We start from the raw sequence: 17,094 nt of genomic DNA, 5'->3' as shown, positions 1-17,094 counted from the left end.
TGAGCAGAACATCCTGACAGTACTAAGTTCAGAATCTTGCTGTACTTTACTTGCTGTCAAATGATCTGAATTTTACCCTTTTGCAAGCATGTACAGTACCGTATGCTTTTATCACAGTGAGCTGCCAAGTTAAATGGAAGTCCACCAATAAATCACTTTCTGATTTCATACCTGGTGTTTTTTTCTACAGATTCTTAATCATTCTTGAGTTTTGGTGAGGGAAAAGTAGCGTTGTATTTTAATGGGAAGCTGTGGAGTGGTTGAAGGTTGTGTACATGCCACTGGACCTGGGATACAGTTGCTGCGGAGACTAAATCTGTGGGGTTTTGCTTTTGCGTGTGGGCTCAGTTAAGCTTACTTATAAAGTTGCATTTTACATTTACATAAAAAGAGCGAGCTCTGCCTTCAGCTGAGAGCTTTGATAGAACATCAAGCCTCTCCTCATTGTGTAGGCAAATGACACCAAGGGAAAGGAATGTGACTGTTCGCAGAGCCGGGCGCTGCAGGAGCATTACAGGGGCAGCTTTATGGCTCTGCCGTCACCGCGCACAATGGCGAGGGCCCCGGCTGCCGGGCGAACAAAGCCCCCATTGTGCCCAGCTGGCCAAAGAAATCTCTTCAGTCACCGTGACTCCATCACAGAGCATTTGGCTTACAGGACAATATTGAGCACAAAGTGCGAAACAAGATGCCTGCGTCAGAATGAGTGATAGAGGGGAAGAACCAGGCCAAGCTGACACAGCAGCTCTTTCTCTATTGTATTGTTACACACACCCCATGTGCTGTCTGATTGAGTGGTTTACTGCCTTTGGTTTCATAAGAAATGCAGTACAAAAACCAGAACCTAAGGTTTACTGTGAGGTCAGAGCCTGAAAATCAGGCCCATTGCTACTTATAGCCACCTACCCACATTGCTAGTACAGATATGGGTGCTTACTGATATTTTACAAGAGATATTTTACAGCAGATTAATATTAATATCATCTTAAATGGATGATTTCAATTATTAATGCAGCAACTCCCATAATGACTCTGGTATGACCCTTTTTCTTGCAGTAAGTAAGTTCCTCTTCTTTCTCTATCACAAAATTATTATCACTAAGTTGGAGAATGTGTGATTTTAGGCAACAGACTTCAGCTGGATTTGATTCACTGACTGTGCAAACAACTGTGCCTTTTAGTAGGAACTGCGTAACAGGTTACACTGGGTTACTGTTTTATCAGCAGGATGAAGGAGCAACAGCGTTTAACAGTGGCAAGCACATACAAAAAAAAAATGTGCATTGAGTTCAAGAGGCAGTTCGTTTTAGTGTTGGCCATTCTGTATAATGTCTCCATTAGATCCTCACCTTGTCTTGTTTTTAACAATAAACTAATAGAAACATGTAGGTACTGTTTAAAGCCCCAGATTTTGCTTGCTTGAGCAGGTGGAATTCTCGGCAGTGATGGATATGTGTGAAATTTGTAGAGGAAACATGAATTTTACTCTACTAAATGTGCATTTATAAAACTGTACATTTTTGTATATTTATTCTAAGTTGTTTGTCATTTATGAAATCGTTTAGATGTAATGTGATACATTATGAGAATGTGGATAATCTGATTCATTTCTGATTACAACAAATAATCAAAAGCACTTTGATTTCGTTTTAAGTGAAATCTAGAAAATATGTGCTTTCCGCTTGTTTGAAGTGTCACTGTCATACGTTGCTTGCCTTTCCTTCAGAAACAACCCTGCACTGCTTGTACTACCATTTCAATCTTGTCCTCAACTCTAGCTGATACCACCAGCAGGATGCAGTTGTAGCTGATAGTAACTTCAGTTCTAGGACACTTCGAGGTTTTACTCTGCCAAGGTCTTGCTCTGTCACTGTGTCATTTAGACTTCAGAGATTCTATATAGATTGAAGAATCAGAAGACACAAAAAAATGGAAGAATCAACTTGCATGATTTTCATGCAAATGAATTTCATAAATAGTATGGATGAGGGGAAATGAGTATCTGCTTTGTGCATCATCTTCCCTTACATGAAGGAAACAGGGAGCTGCAGATACTCTGTGATGTGTGATGTCCTTTCTAGACAGTTTTATGTATTTTTCTTTCCAAAATAATTCTCAAAAAAGAGGGAAAACATCTGAGTGGCTACCTGGAGTTAGTTTTAATTGAGACAACTTTACTTATTTGAAAAAAAACCTATTAATTTTCAGGGAAAATTTGGAGAAATAATGAAGGCTTTATTTCACTGGCAGTTTCAGTAGGCAGTGGGGCTGTTTTGTTTCCACTGGGGTGATATAATAAATGCTGCAGAAAAGAGACAGAAGTAGAACATCCTGTGTACTCTTATGTAGAGGATGATATCCTTCCTTCCACCCCCCAAAAAAAGACTCTCAGTATAAACTATTTTTGCTCTTGTTAAGATTCAGGTTCCAGTTGGTACAAGTTAAAAGATATTTCAGAGCTAACATTTTTTCTGCTCTTTTGCTTGTAAATAAGTGTTGTGATAGGCTATTACTTGTTACGATTCTTCAATTTCCTCAATTTTCCTATGGTTGAAAATCAGCTTAGAAATTTTAGATTAATTTTTATTTTCACCATTCTAATCGTCAAACTCTAAAACTCATGTCAAATGTCATTCCTGAATGCTTTCTTTTTCCTACTACTTTACTCTTTTAGCATTACATGCTGCTGCACTTTCTGGCCACGTCAATACAGTGAAATTGCTGTTGGAACACAATGCACAGGTCGATGCTTTGGATGTCATGAAACACACTCCGCTTTTCCGAGCCTGTGAGATGGGACACAAAGAAGTGATCCAAACACTCATTAAAGGTCAGCTGCTACCAATCTACCAACCTGTTCAGAATTCTGATGTTTCTTCGTGTGAGACTGTGAAATAATTTTGGCCATTAAGAAAATTACATTTCATTGGACATTAATAGGTCCAAAATAAATAAAGGCTAGATTTTCAAGGGCATTTGACCAACCTGGAGCTTCAAAAGCACCTGACAGGATATTTAGCATGGAAAGAAGTTAGATGCCTGACCCTCACCGAAACTGCTTCATTCTCTATTATAAAAACTGGAGTTAGTTAGGTGCTGAAGTTACTCTGGACTGCTAGTTTTCTAAACAAGTTCCATTTTAACATAAACTTACTCCTAGCTTTCTTTTTCATTCATCAATATTTTTTTTGTTCAAAAAATTTATTTGTTGTTACAGGAGGAGCAAGAGTAGATTTAGTTGACCAAGATGGCCATTCGCCCCTTCACTGGGCAGCCCTGGGAGGAAATGCTGATGTGTGCCAAATCTTGATAGAAAATAAAATCAACCCTAATGTGCAGGATTATGCAGGTAGAACACCTCTGCAGTGTGCTGCATACGGAGGTTATATTAACTGCATGGTAGTGTTACTGGAAAACAATGCAGATCCAAATATTCAGGATAAAGAGGTATGTTGTCTTTCACTGGGCTATTGCATGAAATAACTTCAGTGTAAGCATAAATCAAAATATTTTCCTTTTCTTAAAAGATCATTCATTTTTCTGGGATATATGGCGTCCCTGCTACAGTTGTTTATGAAATGAAATACATTTCATATTCGAAATACAGATGTAACTTTCCCCTTGGCTTCACTTCTAAAATCTTCAATGGAAGTTAGCATTTTAATATACAACATGAATTGAACATGTACAATATTCCGTATCACCTCTGGCTTTTCCTTATCAAATTGTGAATGAGCAGTCATTTTAAGCATCATACTTTTTAACATCTTTATTCCTTACTAACACTTGACACAGGAATGTTGTTTTATAGTCTTCAGTCTGAGAAAAAAAAATATTGCAAGGTTTGATTCCATAGCAATTCTCTCATAGTCATCACAGTGTCTTGGATATGCCTAGAAAGCAGCATGAACTACAAAACTTAATGATAGCTGCTTCAGATCAGTAGCTCAGCTATGAAGAAAGCAACTTTAGAGCTTGCTTCTTAATGCTGTTTTTCTCTTGGCTTTAGATGAAACAGAACTAGTGTTATAAAGCCTACTTCAAGCAAACAAACAAATAAAAAACACTTCATTTTTAAAATGCTGTATTCTTTCCTTTTGACAAGAATGTTTATTTATTTGTTCTTCATGTCCAGAAAAGCATTGAATTACACAGTATGATTTGCAACTTTTAGTCTGTCATGATAGAGTTTGGGACTAATTTTCATTTTTTGTCTGTTTTATTGCTTACAGGGAAGAACTGCTTTACACTGGTTGTGTAACAATGGCTACCTTGATGCTATTAAGTTGCTGCTTGGTTTTGATGCTTTCCCTAATCATATGGAGAACAGTGAGGAGAGGTATTGTTCATCTGATTGCATGGCTTTCTAACTTAACAAAGGTTCCAGCAGCTGATTTAAGTGTTAGGTGTTCAGATATTGCCACAGCATCATGATCTTGCTCATATCTGAAAGAGTGTTGTAGTCTTGGGCTTCAGTGTAGGCAGTTTTTCCCATTTGAAAATCTCTCTTCTTGAAACAAGATATCACAGATTTGACCTTCCACTCTTTATACTTTTGAACTTCAGACTTGCAGGGACTGCTTATGCATGCTACTCACTTCAGATGCTTACACAGGGATACTTATAATCTAATCCCATTCTATTTAAAATATTAAGGATATTTTTCATTTATATGAAACTGAGGATGGAAACATCTGATGAAAGGATAAAATAGGATTTCTGCTCCTCTTCCTTTTGGTAGGGACACAGCGAGATGAACAAAGATGGAATAAATATGAAGTTATGTTTCAAAATAGTGATCACAAATGACCTGGTGGTTTGTGTATTCTAAAGGCCTATTAAAAAAAAGAAAAAGAGTCATGAAGATGTAGTGTATTTGCACATTTTTTTCTTTTTTTTTATGCTTTGTATTTTTATTTGCATCATCTTTCATTGATAAATAAATAATAATTTTAGAAAGTCATTTGGATAATGGAGCTTAAATTAGTCCACTGAACATGAAGATAATTAGTATTAGCATAAATTTATAATGCCATTTTAGACTAGATGACGTCCTAATAATTGTACATAAACTTTTGATCAGTATGCCTCATAAATTGGAATATTTCAACTTTTTAAATAATTAAAATACTGTGAACCCCTATATTTTAGTGCTATGTATGGGACCGATATTCCACTTTTTAAATTGCATACTTTCCCCTATCATTTTTCCTTTGTTTTCTATTCTAATAATTCAGATTTCTTGTCCTATTTTTTTGAGGAACACAATAATAATAAGTAGTTCCTAAGTAATAAGTAGTTCCTAATTAAGTAGTTGGAATGTTCTATTCAGTAATTTTCAGTAGAAAATTAAATAATCAATTGTAATAAAATTCCTTTTAGTAAGTAAGATTACAAGCAGCTATTTTGATAGGAAGGAGGCTGTTATTTTCCTTATTTTATAAAAATGTGCTAATGATGCTCAGATGTCAGGTAAAGACCTTTGTTGTGTTAATATTATAATCATTCAGTTAGTATCTGCAGTTGGTGTCCCTACTAGCATTAATATAAATTGTGATGTATAAATCTAGATTATTCCAAGCACAATTAGCAGATTCCTAGAAGTTCTAGGGTAAACACTTTTTAAATATAATGGCCTAAAATATATATTATTGCCACCTTGTTTTCTTGTTAAGAGATCAGAAATTTGGAAAGTGAAAAAGAAAGTGGTGTAAGAGACAGTAAAAATAACCTCATGGATATGGCTCAGCCATAATCACGAAATTGCTTTTGTAACTCAGTAATAGTTTCACTAATATGAAAAAAAATTCTGATATGCCTGTAGAAATATGTTTCTGCTCTCCATGTTCTTTGAGTGCTATATGAGGTTTTAGTTCAAAATTCAAGTCAAATGGACAGGCTTGTGGAAGGATAGAGCTGAGATACCATCTAGTTTTTTATGCTGAGCGCTTGCCTTACAAACCCCTATTCAGATTTAATTGAGGGATTTTTTTAATTTTCAGAGGTAGTTCTTATGGAGTCTGTGGATCCATGTATAAGGATAGTGGGCCACATGATTCAAATCCCCATTTTCTTGGTATATATTTATGCTAGCTGCATAAAATTTACTTCAGTATCTTTTGTGTCTATTAATTGAAAAATTAAAAACTGTAGGTATACTTTATAAAAAGTATTTTTCTCAGATGGGTTCCCTTCTGACGTACCTGTTCCTGGGTTATCTGAAAGCTGTGTTTGTATCAGCAACACATCTTGACATACCAATTTTCATGTTATGTGGTTATCTTTATTCGTGTTGACACTTCAGTTCCGATGCTCTTAATCCTCCCATTAAATCATCACTGCATGGCAAGTCCAACTGTGCTCTTCCTGTCTTTCTTTGCTCACCAGCCTTGCGTCTTAGCTAGTCACTGTCAAGAAGAGGCTTGCTTTTCACAGTAACGTAGAGACACTGGCTGTCTGATGTGATGAACTCTACGAGCTCCATTTTTGGTTTGTGACTGACATTTTTCAGTCAATAAATGTTTTTGCATAGTTTTGTTGATGCTGCAGGAGGTATGTAAATTTTGTTCCTCTTTAATAACCGTGGAAATTTAGGGTATTTTATTTTTCAAAAGTGCTTAAGCAACTTTAATGCCTATATCCCTTTTAAAAGCCAAGGCACTTCATAGTTCTATTCCTTTGTCAATTTTAATAGATATAATATTTCCTCCCCTCCCCTCCTCTTCCCTTCTCTTTCCTTTTCCTTTTCCTTTTCCTTTTCCTTTTCCTTTTCCTTTTCTATATTATCTCTTAATGCAGTTTTAATGTTACTGTTTGTTCAGTCATACAGCCATACTGTCGTTAGTCATTTTGCCATGCTCTATCAATATGTCTAAATTCTGTCCTTGGTACATCTTTCTGTTCTTTTTTTCTTCTGTCTGCTTGCTGAATTAGGTAATTGTCTGGCTCATGTGGTGTTCACCCAACAAATACTTTTAATTAACTTTAGAGTTAACCCATAAAACATGTTTTTAACATAGAAGCTATGCCAGACTTTTACAAGTTAGACACATATGGAAACACGCATCTGGAAATAACACAAAAAACATATTCCTTGCTTTTCATTTACATGATATTTTTATACAATAGCTTTAATAACTTTTTCAAGATTGCTTGCTTAAATAAGTTGCTTTTATAGATAAAACTTTGGAGGATTTTCATTCGTTACTGCATAATGTTTAGACCCCCATATTCCATATTAGGAGACTAAAATGTGCCTTAAATATAGTCATGGTACTTAGGTTAGTAAGATTAGATTTAGATGAGTAAGAAAAATAATATTAAAAACTACAAAAAATGATCTACCAAAAGAAAGTGTTTAAGCAGTTTAATATTAGAGGTTGCCTTGTTATGAAATTAAGGTGAATGTCCTTAAGTAAATGCATGTTATGATTAGGAATCTTACTCAATGATAACTGTTATGTTCTCTTTTTTAGATATACTCCCCTTGATTATGCCTTGCTTGGGGAACACCATGAGGTGATTCAGTTCATGTTAGAACATGGGGCTCTCTCTATAGCTGCCATACAGGACATTGCTGCTTTCAAAATTCAGGCCATCTATAAAGGATACAAAGTTAGAAAAGCTTTTCAAGAGAGGAAGAATCTTTTAATGAAACACGAACAGCTGAGAAAAGATGCAGCTGCCAAGTAAGTCTGAAGACTTGAAATTTAGTTTAAGAAAATACACATATACATTTATATATGTCAGTTTATAATTTTATCTGTTTCTCATTATTACTTATTGTTCCTCTTAGTAAAACTCAAAAACTGAGCATATAATGGAATTTTATCTGGAATACCATAAATGGGACTTATTTTGCAGATAATCCCAAATTAAATAACAAAAACAAGGCAAAATACAAAAGACTGAGAAACTGCTATGTTACCCTTCATGAATTTAGATGAAATTTTGAATTATGATAAAAGGGTTTGGAAAACATTTACAACTCTAAGGAAATTATAATTATTGGGCTAGTGAGTCCGTGATACCAGTTTTAAAAGAAATTAGCAATTAAATGAATAAGAAAATGGAGGTAGAAGAGCACTGTTTGATAAGGCTTAACCAACTTTGTTTAGTAGGGGAGACTGTGCTTTTTTGCAAACTAAACCTTTTAGATTTCATTTGCAAATTTTGTCTTGGAAGTATTATATATTGCAATTAGATTTTCTGCTTTTGAATGAAAATGTTAATATGAAATCACTATATTAGATAATAGATAATGAACTTATGCAATTCACATAATTATTTGTCAGAAGTGAAGGTTGTAATTGAGCTTCTGCGCTATTTAATTGAGGTAATGGAAACAAAGTGTTGAAATTACGTAATCAGAAATTACATAAATAATCAAAATACTTCCATTGCTGGTTTCTAACCTGAAGGTCCATATTATGAAAAAAAAAGAATGAATTAGCACTTGGTATCCCTTGAAGAAATGTGATTCTGGAATGAAAAGCATAATCTGAAAAGATTGCTGCATGACGGTGTAGTATTCCTGGAAAGGTGATGAAACAACTCATCCTGGATGTTATCCCTAAGCACATGGAGGAAAAGAAGATGATCTGGAGTAGTCAGCATGGAGTCACCAAGGGGAAATCAGCTTAACCAACCTGATAGCCTTCTCTGATGGAGCAACTGGCTGGGTAGATGAGGGAAGAGTGTTGGATGTTGTCTGCCTTGACTTCAGCAAGGCTTTTGGTACTGTCTCCCATAACGTAACAAGCAGAGGTTGTATGGGCTACCTAAGCAGAACCACAGTGAGGTGGATTGAAAATTGACTGAATGTCCAAGGTCAGAGGGTGGTGATTAATGGGTCAGTCTGGTTGGAGGCCTGTAGCTAGAGGTGCCCCAGGGGTCAGTATAGGGTCCAATCCTGTTCAAGTTATTAATCAGTGCCCCGGTTGAAGGGACAGAGTGCACCCTCAGCAAGCTTGATGATCTTGATCAGCAAGCAAGATGATCCACAAGTGGGAGATGTGGCTGATAACCCGGAGGGCTGTGCAGCTTTTCAGAGAGACCTGGACAGGCTGGACAGCTGGGTGGAGAGGAACCTCTTGAGGCTCAGCAAAGGCAAGTGCATGATCTTGCTCTAGGGAGGAATAACCCTGTGCACCAGCACAGGCTGGGAGTGGACCTGCTGGCAAGCAGCTCTTGCAGAGAAGACCTTGGAAGTCCTGGTAGGCAACAAGTTGACCATGAGCCAGCTATGTGCCCTTGTTTCAGGGAAGGCCAATGGGTGTATAAGATAATTGTGTAAGAAAGAGTCCAGTACTCTCTGACCAGGTTCTTTCTGCACACATACAGAGAGTGCAAGGTCTAATATAACCCAGAAATATGTGGACTGAAGCTATGAACCTGTCTAAGTATCTGAAGGGAGGGTATAAACAAGATGGGGTCAGACTCTTTTCTGTGGTGCCCACTGAGAGGTAGTGGGCACAAACTGGAACTCAGGAGGTTCCATCTGAATATGTCAGAATAACTTCTTTATTTTGGAGGTGACTGAGGACTGGAACAGGTTGCCCAGAGGTGTTGTGGAGTCTGAGGAGGCTTCTGGGCAAGCTGCTCAACATGACCCTGCTCAGGCAGGCGTTGGGACTAAGTGATCTAGAGAGGCCTTTTCCAGCCTCAACCGTTTGGTGATCCCCTGATCATTTTTGTAAAGGGAGGTCATATGAATTAACACAGAACATAATTACTGGAATTATGTTTTGTTGTTCTTGTTGTATCCCTTATCATGGACAAAGCCAGGTGCAATCTGCTATACTTCGTATTCATTAATTCATTAATTCATAACTTGCCAGATTGGCCTGCTTTGGGTTTGAATGCTACTACTATGCTGATTAGTAATTGTTAAAGCCCAGTAAGAACTGATGCTTATGCCCCTAGATCCTGAAACTGTAATTTGCAGCTCTCCTGGTATTTACATTATTTACATTTCCTGCTGAAGTCAACAGATGATCCATAGATGGCAATAGGAGAAGCTGCCATTGAAATTATCTGAAATATCTTTTGTACATGCCTGAGCAGCTTACATATTAACACCTTTTTAATTTCAAATACTCTCTCTTGCTCTGTCATCACAACTGACTTTACTAAATGAGGTAATTTTCTTCTTTGTTATGGCAGTCATTTTTAAAAGAATCTGTGAATCTGTAAGAACCCATCTAGAAAATTTAATGAAAAGGGATTGCATCATGGACATATTGAGGTGTTTTTATCATCATTTCCCTTTGCGAGTTTTTAATGCACACTCTAAAACTTACTGTGGTGACTGTTGTTGATTTGTTTGAAAACAATAGAAACAAAGTATCAAATACAGAATTAAGTACCGAAACAGAATTAAAAGACGACAGGAATGTACAAGCAAATCAAGTTGTCACATAACAAGTTTTATTTAATGGTAATTTCATACTCTGACATAAACTGGAGGGGACACAATGATGTCACCATTCTGCATACCCATCTGTGCCTTCTACAGTTAAACTTGGCTAGAGAATTCCTACATAAAAATGGCTAATATTGCTACTGATTTTAAAAAATAAGCTGTCCTGATAATAGTAGACTTGATGTGGGAATCCTGAATGACGCTCAACTCTTAGACTGAAAAAAAAAACCAAGAAACAAATTTCAGTGTATGTACTTAAAACTTACTTTGTAGTATGTTAATATGAAAAATCTCACTTACATAAATCCTCCCTAAATCTGAATATTTTGAAACAGCTTGTGCTCTAAAATAAAAGGTAACCATCACCCTCTACCTGTATTATCAACTGATAAAGTCACTGTTCTCATTGTCTGTGAAATATCTGCAGAAAAAGCAACCACGTTGAACCATCCAATACCAAAGAAATGGTATTTTATAAGATAAAAACTGGTCTCTGCCAACACAACAGGCAGTGCTGTCATGCCACTGAGCAAGAAGCAAAAAGGGAACATTCAAAGTGAAAACTCCTGCCAAGGGGGCCTATGAGTGTACCAAGAGTATGTTGTCACGCTGGGACTGAGGGTGAAGGGCATGGGGGTTCCGACCTTGTGATCTCCTTGATCCTGCTCGTGAAAGGGAAGAGCATGTTAAGGAGCAGATGGGTTCTGGAGGTCCACATCTGGATGTGCAGTTGCTGTTGATGACAGGGGTTTGGCTTTCGCAACCACGAGACCCTCTATGAGAATCCAAAACTGCTGGGGAAGAGAGAGGATCCAGCTGACAAAAAGTGGTGCAAAAGCATCTTTGCCAAGTTGGCTGGCCAATGCAGGGAGGAGAGCCTTATATGAGGAACCGCAGAGGAGGCATGCGGCAGTCAAGTCAAGTTAGGGAGTGGTGGAGTGGTTTGGAAAGCAAAGGGTGCCAGATGTTGAGAGGAGACTTGCAGAGCCCTCCTTGTAAAGGAGTAGTTTATATATGTGGAGTGTTTCTTAAGTGCAATCCTAAAATGAAGATGTCCTTCATAGAGGAGGACAGTTTATCTTGGCATATTGGCGTATTATCACTAACCAAATCAGAGCCAAATTTGTTGAGTCAGGAGAACCTCCTGAGAGAGATCACAGCCCTTTTCTTGGGAACTTACTTCCTTTACCTGTTTGTGAGAGCTAGTGTCTCAACTTAGACTGCAGTAAAACTGAAAAATTTCAGTAAATCTGAAGAATTATCACACCAAAAAAAGACCTTTAAAAAAATTCCCTTTAACAACTTCTCCTGCCCCAGTCCCACACCACTTCAGTAGCTCTGTAATTGGTATGTTGCTGAAGTTGTGAGTTAATCTGCAAGTCCAAAGAGAGCAGGCTGCTCTGATTTCCCTGTATATTGCCTGTCTCTCACACTTTCCTTTCTGATATCCTGAGTGGGGGAGGCTGGTAGTAGGCTGCTTGATTCTTGCAAAGAAAAGAAAATGTTCTATGAGTAGTAGGGTCTAGCTTAGGGATCAAACAGCAGAGTAATGGAAGTGACCCCTATACTATACATGAGAGACACCCCCACATAGTGTCTTTGTGAAATGCCAGTATTATTTGAAACTAGCCACTTTTTTTTTTTTCTGTGTCAGAGGGAACACTGAGCTTCAGACTACCAAGAGTGCACTTAGCAGCTTTTTAGATGCCAGGTTCAACGAGCTACTGCAGAGCATACTTGATAAGGTAGCAGTGACAGATAAAGTTAAGGCTTCTCCCTAGCGGATCCCCCTGAAGTGACATGTGCTGGCATTGATAGGACGCACAGGAACTGCGGGTGGCATCGGCACAACTAACCTGTCATACCCTGTGCTGTGAGCTTATGTGTCAGCAATGTGCGGACAGCGCCGCGGCGTCGCAAGCAGGTTAAAATATCAGGCAGCTACGTGATACGACATATACCACCTGTCCATTCTGACAGGAAAAATGTCACTTCATTTTCTAACTAACTGGAGCTTAATTTATCAAAAAAAATTCAATGGTACGTACATTGTTAGGTAAAGTTGGCTACTTCTTATTGAGCTTATTCTGCTTTGCTGGAGAAAGAGTTTACAATACAATGACATCTCATTGTATTTCAAAATAAGCTATGTACCTTTCTTCCACATAGGCACCTTTCACAGTTTTCCAAAATTCTCTTATTAAAATGCCTGACTTTTTTCAGTTTTCAAAACCAAAATGTCATAACTGTAATGGCAAGATTTATGCACAAAGCTTCTTAATTCATGTGTCGTCTTTTCCTTGTTTATTATTTGTATAATGCGTAATGAGTTTATGCAAAAAAAAGCTCATCAGTGATAAAAGTTATAGCAGCAAAAAAGAATAGCCATTTTTAAATCTAGTTTGGAATTGTTTGTATTAAATATTTCATAATAAAAAGAAAGTTTCATTGTTTTAAATAAGGCATTGTTTTAAAAACAGTTCATAAAACTGTTTCAAAATGAATGGGAACCTGGCTTATAAGAACTTAACCTTCCTAAGGTGTAGCTCCAAGTCAGTTGTTATTTTTGATCACATTAAGACACTTTGACTTAATATATGCCTTGTTTTCATGCTAGATGTCGTAGTCACTTTTATTTGGTGCTGTCAGGTTTCTAGAGATTAATGTGTTCAAGTCAGATACATGCTGCTAAGATTTTGTCCTTAGAGTTATTATTAATATATTGTCTTCCATTACAGGAAACGTGAAGAAGAAACTAAGAGAAAAGAAGCCAAGCTGCAAAAAGGAATGCAGAACTTGGAGCAAAATAAGTTTGGAGTGCAACAGAATTCTGGAAATCAAGGGAAGACCACCAGTGCCACGCAGTTGCCTAGTAAACAAAGTGACATGCAGAGTAACAGACTTCCCTCCTGCAACGCTTCTCAAAACTCGTCGGGGAGAAGCAGTGGAGATTCACCTAAGGCTTGTCGCAGCAAAGGGACACCAAAGGAGACTTGCCTGTCTGCAGAGCATCAGAGTGAAGGTCATAAAAACAGGCAAGGTTGGTCATCATTTCATTGGCCTACTAATCAGTGTGTATGACTTATTCTTCTCTTTTCCACCATTTCTTATTCTTTCATTCTTTAACCTATTCATACAGGCTAAAGTTACATAAGAATTCTTTTAGTCTGTCAATTTCAGTAGTCAAAAATACCAGTAGATAAAATATCTGTAATAACGGGACAGGTTGCTTGGAGTTGTTCTGTTAGATGCTGTGTTTGGAGGAAAGGAGTTTCGAGATGTTTGACCTATCTGTGGGATTCCTTAATTAAGAAATTAAGAAATTGTAACTCCTCTTTTTCAACAAAGAGGTAAAATTGTGCAGAGTGACATCTCTAGCATACAAAGGGCAGGCAACGTCATTCTCTATGATAGGCTCCTCCTATGATTTGTCTTTTGTTGTCTCTGGAGGTTGAGAACCCTCCAGGATCCTTTTTGAGTAGTGAGACTGTTCATAGAAATTGGGCTACGAACAGTGTATGTAAACTCCTCCTTTAGTTACTTCTCTTGCCCTGCTCTGCACTTTTACTTTCTCCATCTGTAAATGCAGCATCAGTTTTTATCAGTGTTTTGACCACTCTGAGGTTAGTTTTGTGACGTTTCAGTCAGTTCTGGTGTGAGCAAATTTATGGGTGTTTATGACTTACATCTTTGTTATCATTAGTAAAAATTGAGTAAATTGTGTGCTTAAGGGAAGTTGCAAGAACTCCTCCAAGGTTTCTCTGACTTCTTGGAAAATTATATTAATATAAAAGAAAAGAAGGTGAAAGATCTATTTCTGCCTTCTTTACCTTTCACATGGAAATGTTGTGTTAAACAGAACACTTGACTCTATGCTTGTAGTAAAAGAAGACATATATCCTAGCCAAAACTATGCTAGACATTTTAAAAATACTAGCAAACTTTATCTGCATATGTGGTAAATAACCTTATGCTAATCAGAATACATAGCTGTAAAACACTTAAAGAATAAGAATAATTAGAAAAAGTGGACCCAAATGAAGGATGAATGTCTGCAGTGAGCATAGCAGGGGGTATTGAAGAGTAAGGAGAAAAGGTACCCACATTTATGATCAGTTGTCTATGCTGTACTTCATTGTAGGCACAGGAACATTCCATCCAGTCCACATCAGTGGACTTCAGTGGGAGCCGTATATGAATTAAATATAAATTTAGATCCTGTGGGCTGGCTCTTCAGAAAGATTTTCAGCAATTGTACCTGGTAATAGTGTATGAGAAATGTAGAATTTGGAGACTCTATCCTGATCTTCTGTTTTCCACCATAAATCCTATATGTGTTAACTCATTTGCAACTGCAGAGTTGCCTTAATTATAGTAGCAACAGAGTTCTTTCTTTTTTGTGCTCTGTAGTTGTAACATACAGATTGGTTTTCATATCTATTTCAGCATTTAGAAGATGTTCTAGAATACTTAGAGTTTCTTCTCCTCTTTTATTTTATTATTATTATTATTATCCTTTAGCACTCTGTCTGCATATTACAGTTGGCCCCTCCCTGTCCTGTTTGCTCATTCTCCTGTTCCTTCTAACAAAAGAGACGTTGTGCATAGTAGTTGGAGATTTTCAAGCTTGCATTCCAGTGTGGCTTCCAAGTCATTACTATCAGAATACCTTTAGAAGTTATCACTTCTAAGTAAGTGACTTTCTGTCCTCCTGGGCCTGGAACCTGGAAAAAGAGAACTCGCAGCTAGGGAAAACTGTGAAGGACTTTCTAGTTTGATTTAGGATGTCAAGGCAAGTTCTGAGAAACCAGGGGTTTCCTGGGTCAGCAGATTACACTATGCTTCTAGAAATAGGTTATTATGCATTAGAATATGATGTGGACAGAGCAGAAGTTTAGCTTTCAAAGCAAAGAAGCAAATTAGCCTGAAGCAGTGACAGTTTATACTGTTCCAGCAGTTGAGCATACAGGTGTGTTAATAGGACTGCCTCGTTTTGCCACGTGGTAGGCTAGTTTCTTTGGAGAAAACCCATGTATCAAAGTGAGTGAAGACTTAGTTTTCTCCATGTGAGGTTTTTTTAGGTACCTGACTCAGTGGGTGAGAGAAGGCTTGGTAGAGTGGTAAGCACATGAAGGTGTTTGGGTCTATTCTGTTTTCCAATTTGAGAGTAAGTGTGAAAGTGACTCAAAAGATGACTGAGCAAAGGAAAACACCAAAAAATAGATAAATAAGTTCTGTTGTGCTGGAATTGTGTTTCTTTCTGTTTCTCTAGCTAAAGAATTATTGAGAAAACACACCAAAAACAAGTCAGCTTGTGTCCATTTCCACCATGGCAAAGAAAATGAAGGAAGAAAAAGAAGTGAAGTGAAGCATCAAGTTGCAGCAGCTGCAGAGCTGGATAGAGAAAAGCATCATGACTACACCACTAAGGCAAATACTTCTGCTCAGAGGAATGGAAAGAATACTTCTACTTGTACAGTCACTAGTGTTGGGGAAAAATCAAGAGTTCCAGGTCAGTCTTCATCTGCTAACGGGGACTGTTGCAAAAGAACTGCTGTAATCTTGTGCAACACCAGCTGTGCTGGTGGAATTGCAAGAAATTTGAGACAGCACGAAATGGTTTCAAAAGGCAAAAGGCATAATCAGAAATCAAGAAATAAAGAGGTAAATCATGAGAGATGTTCACCAGCTGGCTCTAGTAGACCAGGAAGCGCCAAAATGGTATCTGTAAATACTAGAAATGACAGTGTACATGCTGTAGAACAAACTAACAATGTGGGAAATAATGAATTAGCAAAAAAGAACTGTCCTTCATTGTCTGCCATGGAAGAATCTACAAGAACTGTGCCAAGAAATCCATCAGCATGTTCTGTTTGTGATGACAGTTTGAACTTGGACAAAACAGAGGTAATTGGGCCCAGGAATGCGGATCATCAATTATGTTCTTCTGTCACATGGCAAAGTACAAATATTGAACAAATCCCTTTAGAGGTTCGAATGCAGGTAATAGAAAACGAAAGAAGAAGAAAAGAGCTTTTTCGGAAAAAGAACTATGCAGCTACTGTTATACAGAGGACATGGAGAAGGTAAGTGCTGCTCAGTAGCTTTGAAGATCCACTGCGTTGCTAATTTTGAACAGGGGAGAGTTATCTGGGTTCCTCGTTGCACAAGACCCCACATTGGTAGCTTGACTGTGGAGGCTGAGAACCGGCATTTCACACCCTACTTTGTGTACAGCTAATTTAGGAACCATGGCAAAGCTTTGCCTTCCTCTGAAGCAGCAGAGGCTGGTGTCATTCCTAGAGGGGTGACGTACCTGGCCAGACAGCCCGTGGTCCAGGCTGGCCGGGCTTTTGTTTCTCAACTCAAATGTGACCATTGGAACACGCACGCTGGCTCAGGCATTTCCTGTTTGCTCCTTTGGCTGCTCTTTTACCGCTCTAAATAATATCCCAGGATGAGATTGGATTTACAGACCAGCAATATGCCATTTATCTTTTTGTTGTTTTTGGAATGTAAAAGTTAGTTTGACTTTTGTGAGTGCATTGCTATTCCAGTGAAAAGTTAAAATCTTGGAATATAATCTGATTAACTCATATAGAGCCCTTTTTAATGAAATTTTCAACTTTTTGGGGTGCAGTATCAGTTATTTCTGTACTTTTATCATTGGT

The 17,094-nt window shown here is 37.7% G+C and overlaps 1 protein-coding gene across 1 annotated transcript in view; it reads left to right on the top strand.

Annotated features, from left to right (window-relative positions):
- The window catches only part of INVS (inversin), a 77,927-nt gene that overhangs the window by 53,559 nt on the left and 7,274 nt on the right, over positions 1–17,094 (top strand). Inside the window, exons 9-14 of the mRNA XM_088526226.1 lie at positions 2,675–2,830; positions 3,218–3,447; positions 4,233–4,339; positions 7,476–7,688; positions 13,162–13,463; positions 15,696–16,509. Of these exons, the coding sequence (XP_088382352.1) occupies positions 2,675–2,830; positions 3,218–3,447; positions 4,233–4,339; positions 7,476–7,688; positions 13,162–13,463; positions 15,696–16,509 (1,822 nt within the window). The remainder of the gene's footprint in view (positions 1–2,674; positions 2,831–3,217; positions 3,448–4,232; positions 4,340–7,475; positions 7,689–13,161; positions 13,464–15,695; positions 16,510–17,094) is intronic.

The sequence above is a fragment of the Tinamus guttatus genome, unplaced genomic scaffold (assembly GCF_059628265.1).
Source record: "Tinamus guttatus ecotype Peru unplaced genomic scaffold, ASM5962826v1 Tinamus_guttatus_pri_ptg000025l, whole genome shotgun sequence".
Classification (NCBI taxonomy): domain Eukaryota; kingdom Metazoa; phylum Chordata; class Aves; order Tinamiformes; family Tinamidae; genus Tinamus; species Tinamus guttatus.
Note: the sequence above shows the minus strand (reverse complement) of the source record. Positions and strands in the feature narration are given on the sequence as shown.